The 15027-nt window shown below is 39.7% G+C and overlaps 1 protein-coding gene across 1 annotated transcript in view; it reads right to left on the reverse strand.

Moving 5' to 3' along the window:
* Positions 1 to 15027, reverse strand: part of LOC137291339 (uncharacterized) — a 48968-nt gene that overhangs the window by 4502 nt on the left and 29439 nt on the right. The window contains exons 17-25 of the mRNA XM_067822646.1: positions 14272 to 14435; positions 13525 to 13690; positions 12620 to 12689; positions 11712 to 11915; positions 9661 to 9776; positions 8855 to 8932; positions 7994 to 8062; positions 1978 to 2100; positions 1527 to 1668 (exon numbers count right to left, since the gene is read on the reverse strand). Of these exons, the coding sequence (XP_067678747.1) occupies positions 1527 to 1668; positions 1978 to 2100; positions 7994 to 8062; positions 8855 to 8932; positions 9661 to 9776; positions 11712 to 11915; positions 12620 to 12689; positions 13525 to 13690; positions 14272 to 14435 (1132 nt within the window). The remainder of the gene's footprint in view (positions 1 to 1526; positions 1669 to 1977; positions 2101 to 7993; positions 8063 to 8854; positions 8933 to 9660; positions 9777 to 11711; positions 11916 to 12619; positions 12690 to 13524; positions 13691 to 14271; positions 14436 to 15027) is intronic.

Consider the following 15027-nt stretch of genomic DNA (forward strand, 5'->3'; position numbering starts at 1 on the left):
ATTAAGAAATCTGGTCCTAAATGACCTTCACTAAGATCTTATGTCTCTACATGGCTACAAACATGAAAACCTGTGATTCATACATCATATATTATTGATTTTGAGCACAAATTAACAGGGTGATTGCCACTAAACATTAGACATTGCTTCTTTTCACAGAATAACTGCATCTGAGGTTTTTGTTTGTTACAAGGTTTCACTTTCTATATGTAAGACCTATGTCCCGGTTTTACTTTTTGCAAATAAGACCTAAATGCTGGGTTCACTTTTAGTACGTAATACCTCTATCCAGCTCTGTTTCCTCACTCTACATTAACATCAAGATTTAAGTTCAGATGACATGTGAGTGTTTGAAATCAACTGAAAAATATTCAGAGTGCAGTTTCAATGTCCAAATGTTTCCCTAGCAGGACTGGATCCACCCTTTGTAGATTACAAAGTGGAAACTCTACCTCATGGCCACAGGGACGACAACAACGCAGGGGTTAAATTATCTATTTATAGTTAGGTCTTCTGTCACGAAACTGATTTTACTAGCGCTTCAGTTACTGTTATGTAGCTTCATTGTATGACCATTAGTCTGTCGTACAGACCCTGAAGTGTATACATCCAAAAAAGCCCATGCAAGTCTAGAAAATGTGGCAAGTCTAGATTTCCTTAGCTTCTGAAAATGAAGAAAGTCTCTGGGCTTCATTTCATTATATTATTTCTTTCTTACTATGAACGTTTTTTCAGTAAAATATGTTCATTTCAGAGACTAGTAGCTAGTCTACATGATCATCTAATTGACCCGTTAAGGTCTCGAGGTGACCCGTGAAGGTCCCGGGGTAGAATAGGCCTTCAGCAACCCATGCTTGCCATAAAAGGCGACTCAGCTTGTCGTAAGAGGCGACTAACGGGATCGGGTGGTCAGGCTCACTGACTTGGTTGACACATGTCATCGGTTCCCAATTGCGCAGATCGATGCTCATGTTGTTGATCACTGGATTGTCTGGTCCAGACTCGATTATTTACAGACCGCCGCCATATAGCTGTAATATTGCTGAGTGCGGCGTAAAACTAAACTCACTCACTCACTCACCTAAGGTCTCGAGGTAGAATAGGCCTTCAGCAACCCATGCTTGCTACAAAAGGTAACTCTGCTTGTCGTAAGAGGAGACTAACGGGATCGGGTGGTCAGGCTCGCTGACTTGGTTGACACATGTCATCAGTTTCCCACTGCACAGATCGATGTTCATGTTGTTGACTGCCGCAATATAGCTGGAATATTGCTGAGTGCAGCATAAAACTACACTCACTCACTCAATCATCTAAATATCCATCACTCATGGTTTATATGTATAGTAAAGCACTCCTCCTTAGATATGGTTGGGAAAGTAAGCCCTTGACCATCGGGTGGAGAGAAGTAAGACCTCTATGAGCTCTCAATCTTACTTGCTCCCCACCCTCCGGTCTCAAGTCTTACTTTTCAAACCATAACCTCTGCGTTATGCTTTATCCTACACTTAACACTGGCAAATACAAACCATTGACAGTGCCATATGGTATTTTGAAGCCATCTGTGTTGCGGACAAGGTAGACGGTGTAGCTGGAGCTGTTGTTGCTGATACAGTGCAGAGTGTACTTCCGGGTGTGGCCATCCAGGTTGTAGTCAAAGTGGTGATCAACCTGCAGCAAATAAAGCCATTCCTCTGTCACCTGTTGATTACAGTCTGTGCTTCCCTACAGATAAGGGACACAACACTGCACAGTCTATGTTCAATTTCAGATAAGGGACATAACTCTGCACAAGCTGTATTTGATAACAGATAAGGGACACAACCCTACACAGTCTGTGTTCAGTTTCAGATAAGGGACATAACTCTGCACAATCTGTGTCTGAATACAGATAAGGGACAGAACTCTTACTGCTACTTCTTATTATTGTTCCATCATGATAAATGTACCACCAGCATGTGCACACTACTGAATTCTCACCTCTAACTTCAGTTGCTTGACGTCAACTCTAACCAGTTTCCATGGCAACTGAGCTCCATCAGAAAGAGCCTGTGGTGAGAGGACGTTGGCAGCTACCTCGATATCAACATCAGCCTTGGCACTCTGTAAAGCAAGAAATTACACTCACTGGGGACCAAGTGTAACAACATGTGAATACATACTGGAATGTATGATCCACTACTTGCTTTCATCACTGATATACGCAGCAGGATATTTGTAAACATCGGCAGACAGAAATTGTTTTTCTTATAATTCTAGCACTGGCTTTCACCACAGATTTACACAGCAGGATATTTGTAAACATCGGCAGACAGAAATTGTTTTTCTTCATATTCTAGCACTTGCTTTCACCACAGATTTACACAGCAGGATATTTGTAAACATCGGCAGACAGAAATTGTTTTTCTTATAATTCTAGCACTGGCTTTCACCACAGATTTACACAGCAGGATATTTGTAAACATCGGCAGACAGAAATTGTTTTTCTTCATATTCTAGCACTTGCTTTCACCACAGATTTACACAGCAGGATATTTGTAAACATCGGCAGACAGAAATTGTTTTTCTTATAATTCTAGCACTTGCTTTCACCACAGATATACACAGCAGAATAGTTGTACACATCTCCAGATGGAAATTTTAATTCTTTGCATTGGCCACATTCTGTTTCCTTGATGACTGATTGATTAATTGACATAAAAGTCAACATGATATATAAACAATTAACAGGATGACACCTCTAAAACTAATATACATTCTTCCATGACAATTTGTGCATCAGATCAAAGATCAGATGGTTAGGGAGGGGTGCGATTTGTTATGTTAGCAATCATGTTTTAATATCTTTTTAAATTTGTTTTCTCTATACTAGTGACTTGTTAATATCATATGGAGGGGCTCATGAAATATATGTTCATACACGTGAGATCAGCAAAATATCATACAGTTGTCAGTCAATCTCTGTACCTAGTGAGGTAGCTACATGGCATAAGTCCATGTGACATGAACTCACTCACCAAAACAGTTTGATGTTTTGACTTTTGTTTAGTGACAGTGTTGGAACAAATTTAGAATAACTCTAGGATTAAAGTCTGGACAGACACGCTGATTACTGCATCACCCCTTCATACACACAGGGGACAGACCTAACTTCCCTGAAGACAGATAATGGACACCCTTATGTCTTTTGCTATGAAATCCATCAACTGTTGTTGGTAACACTAAAGGTTACTTTCGGGTAGCATCAGTTTTGCTCAGAAATATGCCAGCTATATTTTGGCAGTCTGTAAATAATCAAGTCTTGACTGGGCAATCCAGTGATCAACAGCATGAGCATCGATCTCCGCAGTTGGGAACCAATGACATGTGATGCCTCTTATGACAAGGATAGTCACCTTCTGTGGCAAGCATGGGTTGTTGAAGGTCTATACCCCTGATCTTCACAGGTCTTTTATGTAATTGGATATATAAGATTTCATTTTATTCATCAACCCAACTATTTCCATTCATGTATTTATGCATTCATTATTATTTTCTAATACTTTATCAGTCTTTGTTCAGTCTGCACAAAGTTTCATTAACTTCCATTAACTGTCATTGAAATCACCTCCATGGTTTCCATTTTATTGATGTGTTTCAATCTACATACACCCAGTCACTCACTAACCTACACAACTCCCACTCAAAAGCCAACCACTCACTCCCTCTATTGTCTGTTTCTCACAATACTCACTCACTCACTCACTCACTCACTCACTCACTCACTCACTCACTCACTCACTCACTCACTCACTCACACTCACTCACTCACTCACTCTGAAGGTCCAGGTTGGAACTCATCATCAGTAACCCATTCTTCCTATAATAGCTACAGTGGATAAATCGGCTTCCATACCTTCATGACATGACCCATAAAGATCCAGGTAAGAACTGTTCTTCAGCTACTAAAGCTTGTCATAACAAAAGACTAATGCTGTTGATCACAAGACTGTCTGGTCCAGACTTGATTACTTACAGAAAACCGCCCTACAGCGGGAATATTGCTGAGTGCGGTGTAAAACCAAACTTACTCACTCACATTTCAGTGTTTTTTAATTCATGTTATTTTTGTCTGTTTGCAGTGAAAAGGTACCGATGAATTTCACTTTAAACCAAAAAGTAAACCAAATAAAGAGAATTTTAGATTGCGAATCCTCATAATCTTACCTTGCCAATTGAAAATTTAAGTGTCTGATTTATCCAACTTAGGATATAAGTTTTTCTACCATAGTTTCAAATCGCTATCATTGGTTTGTATTACCGAGGGGTAAGTGGAGTATTTGAAGCAGTGTTATAAACACACAAGTGGTGCATGATGAGCGTTGACTCAGACTAACCCTATTTGTTTTCAGTGTTTCATTTAATGGTGGTTACTTAACCCAAAACAAATAAGCCATGGCTCAAAAACACAACCGAGTTAAATTTTATGTTCCCTTCAGCTGAATGAGCTGGGTCATATTTCACAAAGCCAGCTACTTGAGGCAGTGCAATAACTATTGAGGACTAGTCCATTGTGGACAAGTTCCTACAGCACTGTCATGGAAGGGTGAGTTCATTATCTGGCATTCCTGAATCAGCCAGTGCACCTGGTTGTCAGGGGTTACCAGGTAAACATCCCACAACAAAGGACTGTACCACTAGCTTCAGTGTGCAGCTTGTGTATTACAGGTCAGCCCATACAGGATAGCTATAAAGAGGTTATTTAAATGTCGAAAGGGGAGGACAACAATTACAGTGAAATATAGTGTGCATATATGGAATGTACAACATTAAAATATTAGATTTTCAAAACTATCACACCTGTCATCATCATTATTATTGTTGTCATTGCTGTTATTATTAAATATTATTGAAATTATGGGTATGTTATCAACATCTCTATTCCTTTTGATTAAAATTTTTAATCATTAAATTTTTTATTATCATCAGTATCATGACGACTGTTGTAATAACCCAAAGTATCAAACGCAATTTTGTCACTTTTTTTTACTTGCAATGAACAGGAATGACACATTCCTTGTGTAACAAACATAACTATGATATACACCCGACGTGTTTCCCACAACACTTAGTCAGCACAACTAACTGACACCACTCATAAACCTGTTCTGCAAGTCCCAACCTCTCTCTCAACAAGCACCTGTTCCTCTCCTACCAGCAGACAGAACTTGTCCAGCAACTTTGTCCAAACAAGTTGCCAAAGCCTGGGAATTTGGTATTGAACAAAATCAATAACAAATCAACCAATATTGATCATCTTGGAGCAGGTTTCTGCAGAGCCAGTCTGAAACAAGTTCTTGCAGAGCTTCAACATGATCTGTGAGCCAGAGTGAGGCTGCCTCACTCTGACGTACGTTCTGCCTGGTCGTGGTCCTAACATGCCTCAGTTGACTGATCACCAATATTGATAGGTCATCAAAGATCAATCACTGATTGGTATTGGAAATATTCAATAGCAGACGTGTCTGGGACTTGTTCTCAAGTGGACTCTACCAATATTGGTAGAGTCTATGTGTGATTGAGGGGTGGAAGGTTGCAATACAGGATCTCATTTGATCAGAATGATTTTGACTGAGACAAGGCCTGCTTTGACATGAATGTTTGTTCTTTGTGTTAGCATTGTTGACATGAGGAAAGCTGGAACTGAAGGATTACCACTGTGAAATAAACAAATCAGGTTTGATACATCAGACAAATGTGACTATCTCAGCTGCCATATTTAGTACTTGTAAACTGTTAATGATTTTATATACCTATTTGTTTAAAATGTTTAAATATATATATATATATAAGTATATATATATATACTTACATAGTTGTTTGGGTACTCAGACATATTGAAAATGTGTTATTTCTGCTTCATGGGCTTATGTATTTACACAAAGTAATGTGGTGTGGGTGATAGGGAGGGGTGGGGAAAGGTGGTGGGCTGGTGCTTGTGGGTCAGGTTGATTGGGAGGGGCTGAAGGTGGTGGGGAAGTGGTTGTATTGTGTTTGGGTTAGAGGTGGGTGAGAGGTAGTCTCGTGTTTGGGGGTGGGGGTTTGTGTGGAGACGGTAGTCTTGTTTTGGGGGGGGGGGGTAGTCATGTGTTTGGGAGCGAGGTGGGTGGGTAAGGGGTAGTCTTGTTTTGGGGGGGGTGAGGTGGGTGGGTAAGGGGTAGTCATGTGTTTGGGGGTGAGGTGGGGGGATGTGAGGTGGGTGGGTAAGGGGTAGTCTTGTGTTTGGGGGTGAGGTGGGTAGGTAGGGGGTAGTCTTGTGTTTGGGGGTGAGGTGGGTGGGTAAGGGTTTTGTCTTGTGTTTGGGGTGAGGTGGGTGGGTAAGGGGTAGTCTTGTTTTAGGGAGTGAGGAGGGTGGGTAAGGGGTAGTCATGTTAGGAGTGAGGGTAGTGAACAGGGTGTAGTCATGATGATTGTGTTGAGGGGATTGATTTGTGCTAGAGGGTGAAGTTGTTGATGGGTAATTTTGTGTTTTGGGTGTCAGTCATGAGTGAGCAAGGGGTAGTCATGTGTTTGGGGGCTGAGGGTAGTGAAGAGGGTGTAGTCTTGAGTTAGGGGGTGAGGTGGGTAAGGGGGAGCCTTGTGTTTGGGAGTGAGGGTAGTGAACAGGGTGTAGTCTTTTGTTTGGGGGCTGAGGGTTGTCTTGAGGGGGTTGTTTTTGTGCGAGAGGGTGAAGCTGCAGATTGGGGATGTCTTGTTTTGTTGGGGTGAGCATTGTGAGGAAGTAATAGCTACGAGGAAATATCAGATATCTGCGACTGTTAAATGACCATTCTCAAAGTCATCTGAACCTAGGCCTAGTAAATTATAACTTGGATATCTGAGAATTATATAAATTACTGGAAGTAAACTGAGTCTCCTCATATAACTTATTTCTGCATGTAAACAGAGAACAAATATTTCTACTGTCACTACTTTTGTATAAACACACAAAATGGTGCTGTGTCCTGCAGTTCTTTGTAAACAAGCATTGTATAAAGACAACAACATGAAACAACATGTTTTTATTGCAAACACTGGAATTGTTTATGATCTGGTGATGTCCTTCCTGTAGGATCGCTCAATTTAGGGATGGGAGATATAAATTATCCTCAATTCTGAAGGTTTTTACAGAGGGTTGACTTTACAGACAATGTTATGCTGGTAGTAATAATGCATATTCCTAATGAAAACTCCTCAGGTAGGTATCATGTGGCTTTTGCAAGCTGGCAAAGCTCAAACACACAGTTTGGGAAAAGTGTATCAGGATGTTTCTGTCTAGACATGATAAAATAGGATATTTAGTTAAACTCAGTGCCTGGAACCAGCACAACATGTCAGCTGAAATAAATGTCTTGTCAGTACATCAGTAGATTTAATCCTGCTCCACTCAGTACATACACTTGCTTGAGATTACAGATACCTACACACTGTAGGATACTAAATGAAATAATATTAGATCTATAAAATATAAATAATTGTATTATATCCTTGACAAACACTGGGTTTTTCTACAGCAGACTGAGCAATGTGTAATCCTAAACCACTCTTGATCTTCCCGCCGAACCCACACCTACCTCACACCCCCACTTCCACTAACCCCTCTTTCCCTCTCCACTTTACCACCTACATGCTCTCCCTCCAAACCATACTCTGCCCAACCAGTGCTAGACTACCCTCCCAATTCATGCTCTAGTACCACCATCCACAACATACCACCTCTCTTCCAGCACACTTCCCTCACTCCACTCTCCCTGACGTCCCACCATCCCAGCCAAACTATCCCCTTTCCAAGCCACAAATCCCCCACCCTCTCTTCCCAACTCCCAACCACCACACTGCCCGTCTCCACACTCCACCCCTCAACCACAAGACAAGCCCTCTCCAGCATCCCTCCTCACCCCTAACCATCGAACCAACCCTTTCCCCCAACACCCTCCAAAAACCACACTACCTTCACCAAGCCATACTGCATGCTCACCTTGAACAGAAACCGGTTCTCCACATTGCTGAACTGTGTTACTGGATGTCTGTCTGCTTGAAACAGGTGCTGAAACAAAACAAAGACCAAAAGCTACAAAAAAGCATGCTTGGTCATTACATTGTTTATTATGGATCATCAAATAAACAAAACAGCACCAGGTTAGTATCTCTTCATATTGTGACATAATTGTTCTGTTGCTCACTTGGTATATTCATAGTTATTTGTTTCAGAAATCTTCCTTAGGTATCAGACCCATCGTACATACCAGTACAACATGTTTAGGAAAAAGACGTAATGTTCACCAACATGGTTGAATAGTAATATGTCATTCCTTGATCCAGAGGTAAAATTGATTCAAGAGTCAGTAAAACCCAAGGCAAGGTGCAGTGATATTTATTATTTTCATTTATTAAATAATTAAATAATGACTTAGGAGTGGCCTTGAATTCACGATCCTGACATAGTGACTTGGATATCAGTTGGATATTGGCATATCTGTAAACCACATAAAAAACAGTGTTTGATCAAAGCATTGGTTTGTGTTATTCCTTGGTTTACAGATTCACTGACTCAATGCCACTTTTATAATGTTGTTGTTCTGAAAAGAGTACAGTTTAACATGAACACCCCACTGAGTATTGACTCTGTGCTTAATAATCCCTGATATCATTTCAATGATAAGCACCAGGCAGGGTAACAACAAATACCATAATATTTCAACATCTACTATTTTTGGTTTTGACTTTTCTGTTGTTTAACACCACATTCAGCAATATGATTCATCGATGACCATTTATAACCCAGACCTTCATGGATATAACATCTGATAACAGCAAGTTCTGCTTAAATATAACGCACAGAAAGATTGTTACTGTGCTGTTGATCTTGCTGCAGGATTTCCTCTGGGTAAAATGTCGCTGTTGCCAGGGACAGAATCTGCAACAAAGTACAACTAGATAATTTTTGCTCTTTAAAGTCCACTTTGTCTTTGAGTGAACCTATTTCATTACCAACATACTGGAATATTAGGACCTTGAATGATTTCACTGTAAGCTATACACCATTTTATTACATGAACATAATCAATAAAACATACTAGCAAATGTAATAGAACCATTAGTCAGTTAACAAAAAAAAGGTGTACTGTTTGGGCAACATTCTTACAAGGAATTTAATTACTGCTAGATTGTGTTGTGTGACAGTGATGTGATGTAGTGTAACTACAGAAACTGGCTAGCTATTCTCGAAACGTTCATAGCCCTACAAAGTTCATAAGCCAATTCTTAACACATTGGCTACGACCAGAGTTAAGAATTCTTAGGGCTACAAACGTTTCCAGAATAAGGGCCCTGGTTCCAAAATGGATTCCTCCTTGCGCTAGCCAAAATATCCTATGGGATATGTTCATGCTAACTAAACCGGAAGGAAATATATATATTTCAAATGTCAGCTTCAAAATTGTAAAACAATTTCAAGACAGTGGAAGAGGATACATACCTCCTTTGCACTGGAGACACAATGTGTGAGAGAGAGAGTACTGTCTTACACTACTACAGCTATAACTGGCATGACTTCACACATATAAATTGTAGGGGAGGGAACTTAGGGCCTTAGAGTAACAATTAAACAGTACAGAATAAATCTGACACCTATACCGGTATTACCTTGTCTGATGGCACCTGTATGAAGGATGTCACACCTGTGGCTATCACCTGCCCAATCAGGAGATCAAAGTTGGACCGCATCACCCTCTTCATCAGCCCAAGGATCTCATCATAACCTGCCATTAAAATATACAAATGACAAAACTTGGAGCATACAGTCAGTCTTGGGGTCTAATGTCAGGGAAAGATAGATGGGTCTACATGCACTGGTCCATTCCATACCAAACAAAACAAAACCCAACAAAACTGACAGGACTGTTCTTCACCTAGGGAGGTATTTGATCATAAGAAAATAAAAGCAATGGCTATTTATGAAGTGCCTGTTTCCACAAACTTGCTCAAAGCGTTGATACAGCATTACCCAGTATAAACCAAGCTGTCTGTTAGATGCCAAAAGGTTAATAGTCCTATGACTTATCCCATCGGGTACCCATTCACTGCTGAGTGAACAGAGGTGATTTCTTGCCTAAGGTGAAACCACATGTATCACATGTGCCTCGACAGGACTGAAGTCCTAGAAACTCTCAGAAGTCAAGCTGCCAAACATGGTCACCCATCCAAACACTGTCCACAACCAATGTTGCTTTACTTCAACAACTGATTTGTGGTCAGGGTCCTGCTCCACTAGCCTATCTTAGCTAATTATGCCAATATTACAATCGTCTTACCTAAAAGTTACACCTGTTCCACTAACCAATTTTAGGCTGATCAAAGCCGGTCCCGATCTTATGATCTGATCCTAGCTAACATCAAGTCTCTTTCGCGTGAGGGATGGAAAAATGTGAGGCATGACTTATATCCCTTTGCATGGTCTAGCAGACGATGGAAGGTGTACTGTATATTAATGATCACTGATATCGGTTTTTCGTGAAACTACTTATGATCAATCGGGTGGGATGTTTGTGAAAATACACTTAAACAGATACTAAAGTGCGCTTTCCTCCATATTGGATAGTATTTTCACAAAGGCCAAAACTGAGACACCTATTACATCAAGTATATTTCATGGTCAAATGTGACAAATGAATCACTGAATTCCCCATAATTTTAAAACCAAATTACAAGTGGTGTTTGTTACCAATACCAACTGTCTGGACAAAATAAAACAAAAGATATTCAGTCTGAAAATGAACGCAGTGTTTGAAAGACTGTGCTTATTTCAAATGTAAACAAAGAAACATTCTGATTTTACACTGTGCAGCATTTACAGAAATTTTCCAACATCCAGCAAGCTATTCATTGTTTTGTATGGCTCAATACCTTTAGAACATGCAAATGGAAATAGCATATAGGAAATTTTAAATAGACACATATGATTTGATAATTCAAAAGAAGTTTCTGTGCAGTGTGACCCCATGACAGACGCAAAATCTTACAGAACAACAATGGCAATCATTTCTGGCTTTGTCTCTTACTAACAATGAAACGATGAAAACATATAACAATAACAGATAGTCAGATTCATTCTGATAACTTACATCTTATATTTAAGTACAAATGATCCTTGAATCAAGGGAAAAGTTCATGCTTCTTCCTGTTTACCTTTGTCAGCAAAGGCGCCATTTTGTGAAAATCAGTCATTGGTAGTGATGTCATACGTCAACACTGTTGTACATATTAGGCAATTTCTTTGAGATGAAAGTCAGTTGAACAATAGTAAACACAATCGCCCTATCCTTCTGATTACACTTTAACTATTATTTCACTATTATGTTGTATATTTTGTGTACCGTTCTGATACATTTAGTGTAGTATACACTCTTCCTCGTCTGATACAATTTTGTTTCCCCACAACTGATTTTAATGATCCTAAGTTGGTAATAAGCACCTTAGACTTTGGATCTTAACTATACAATGGACTTGGGTAAGACTGGTTAGTGGTAACGTCACATTAAGACTGGGATTTTTTTGTTTACAACAGGCATAGGCTAAGATCAGTTAGTGGAATGCGACCATGGACAGGACCACCTACTAGCACATCAACAGTTGTTGCTAGATACGAGAGTATAAGACTCCATGAAGGTGAGGGATCACAACACAACATGGCTCACCTAGGTACTGGTATCGGAGGAAGTCTGGACACTTCATGAGTTTTGTCACGAGGGTGGTGTCCAGGGGCATGACATTCAGCACCAGGTTGGTGATGTTCCTCTCCTGTAGTTCGTGGAGGATGGTGTCAACCAAATCGGATGCTGTCACCAGGCTCACGAACGTGCTGTTGGGGTACAGTGGTGCCAGCTGAACTCCAATATTGTCTGGCACAATGATATGCAAAATAATGTATAGATACTCGATAAGAACATAACTAAGCTGTTCCCAACAGATATGGCCATGACATATGTTTGCTAATGTGCTATCAAAATGTCAAGATCTGTATTCTCTGGGATTTTGGGTCAAAATTAAAATTATAGAAATATACTACCCATGAAAAGTTTACACTCACATAAAGCATTAGCAAGCAATATGTGGGAAAAGTATGTGCAAATATCGTGCACATAAACTGTTGTGTTTTGGTGTAAAGTTTTGCTAAGAAATATGTTTTCTATTTATTGAACTCCTGACAAATAATCTTTTCAGTGTTATGAATTGTTATGTAAATCAATTCATGTGTAAACAGTACTTTTAAATAGCATGGAATATTTCGCAAAATCTAGTTTTGAACAGTTGACTGAAAAAAGTGTCCACATTTACGTTAGTGAGTCTAAACATTTGATGGGTAGTACACATACAATCAAAATTTGTCTTAGAAAGCTGAAATGTCATTGGCTCTAGAATCCATGCTACAGTTTCTCAGGGATCAAATGCCACCTTCTCATGTAATATGGATTGACATAGGCATTGAATCAAGAGCAAAAGGCTTTTGTGTAAATGATATTGTAAATGTTTTTGTAAACTGGATGTTAAACCCTGAAAATATCTTATCAACATTGCCTCCTCACTCACTCACTCACCCACTCACCTATACTGTTGTAATCCAGGAAGGAGAAGGACCCTCTCTCCATCTCCTGGACCAGCAAAGCTGTTGTGCCCTGAAGATAAAGAAATGGTCATTGTTTCATCTGTCTGCCCACAATCATGCAGTCCTACAAACTAAATATTGATAGATGTCTACATTAACTATCCACAGATTCACATGAGGCATCAAAAACTGTATGGCTTGGTATATGATGTATTTCATAAGGTAAAGAGATGGTTTCCTTGTCTGCAGTGAGAAACACAGGTATGAAGATCTAACTTAAATTGGATTAAACTATGTATCTCTTCTTGGCTTAGTCATACAACGATGGAGACTACTATTCACCAACAGGGCAGAAGCAAATACAATGAGTAATTAAGAAAAAAAAGACAAACTATTTCTATGACTATATGAGGAGTGTATGTCTGTACACTAACTAACAGAATCTTTTAGAACAAATATTACATACTCATACTCAACGTCCACACCAACGAATCGGATGCTAACACAAAATCTTAAATATTCAACAAAACCAAGAGACTGTCTTATCTCCAACCCTACAGTTAACAAACAGTGCTAACCTGAGATGTGGTACTAGACTTGAGGTTATAATAAATGGACCTAATGTCAACTAAGTTATTAATATTTAGTTAATCATGACAGAGTTGTCTCCCTTGCATATTCTCCCTCCCACCACTGACTAACATATTCCTCTCAAAATGTTTGATGCATAAAGGATTTACATTTACATTTACATTTACATTTACATTTACATTTACATTTACATTTACATTTACATTTACATTTACATCTTGAAAATGAGTTTAGCTGCTAGGGAATGGGACAAGTAATAGATGGCACACTAAAAGTTGTTTTCTGGGGTCTGTGAAAGAGATGAATTGTAGTACCTGTGTGATGTCAGACTCCCGGGTTCCCCCTTGTGTGTGGAGCAGCATTGGTTTGACATCCTCTGTGACTGGCTGGTACAGCAGCTGATGGCCACCCCACACCAAGTGGGCGGGGCACATGTCGGGGTAGATGGGGAGCTTCAAGTACTTCTGGAACAGCATGGCCCTGTCAAATGAACATTACAATGACTCAATGACTGATTATAAATCCAATATTTTTGGAAATAGGAAAATGCAACACTTTTTCAGTTTATTATTGTTTGTTAACCCATTGCCTAGGTGAAAATATAAAACATGGCTGAAAATTGTGGTTGAACACCCAAACACGGATCCATTTATTTTCATTGTTTTGTCTGATTATGGCTTTGTCCCTGGTAGGTCTTACAATATACACCTAGATGTCATAAGTACTTACGGCAGTACAGTGATGTAAACTCAAATAAACCAAAACCCAACAAAATCCTTCGCATATTGTACAATGAGCTTCAGTTGAAAAGTTCTAAGTATATTTCAGTATGGATTATTGAACATCCTCCAAATATGAGGCAATCATGCCCAGTGTGAGCAAAAGAAAAGAATCAGATTAAAACTGAAGCATTTGAATGATTAAACAGCCAGTTGTAGGCATGGACCTGAATGGTTTGTAAAGTACTTGTCAAGAGTTTTAAGTTAAGCGTTAGTAAATCAACAGATTGACAGAAATTGAAGAACCATAACACAAGTTCACAGGAGAGATAAAAATGTCACCTTTCCTGAGGCTGAGGTTCAAGTTTTATCAGTAGGTCCAAACCAACAGACACTTTGTTACGTGAGACTGTGTAGAAAGTATCGACAGTTTCCATCTGGAGAGACACAGCGCCATCTGGGAGTAGGGTGAAGGTACCAGGAGTCTTGTCACAGCCGATCTGCACCTGAAAAACACAACTTGTTCTGGAGTAAATGATCTCAGTTGGGAAACAATGATACACAACCATGTCACATTTGACCAAACCATAAATTACATCACTTCTTACAGTTGGCATCAGTTGCTTCAGGTCTGTTAGGATGCCTGTAAGAGAATCTCAGATGTCTCAATGAGCCACTGCTGAAGGGGAATCCCCAGTCCCTCACAGAACCACTGCTGTAGCATCATCAATATCTCACAGTAGCCAATCAACTAAGTTGCTGTTACAACCGAGCTTGATAGTGTGAGCAAAAGGTTTGTTCGCAGTGCGACTCATATTTGGGGGAAATCATACAGACAAACTGACAGGTAGGAATCTTTAAAATATATGAAAGAACTCCTTCTACCCCTTCACAGTACCTCTGCATCAACTGTGTTGCCAAGTTTAATTGGATAGATAAGCTAAGTAGGGAAAGGAGTTGTGATTGGTACACTCAACTTCCTAGCATAGACACCTGATAGGATAAAAAGCCAGCAAGAAGGTAGATGCATCCAGTGGAGACTTATCAGAACATATACCCTTGAGATATTGAGGATTCTGCTGTAGGGGAATACCCAGA

This window comes from Haliotis asinina, chromosome 7 (genome assembly GCF_037392515.1).
Source record: "Haliotis asinina isolate JCU_RB_2024 chromosome 7, JCU_Hal_asi_v2, whole genome shotgun sequence".
NCBI lineage: Eukaryota > Metazoa > Mollusca > Gastropoda > Lepetellida > Haliotidae > Haliotis > Haliotis asinina.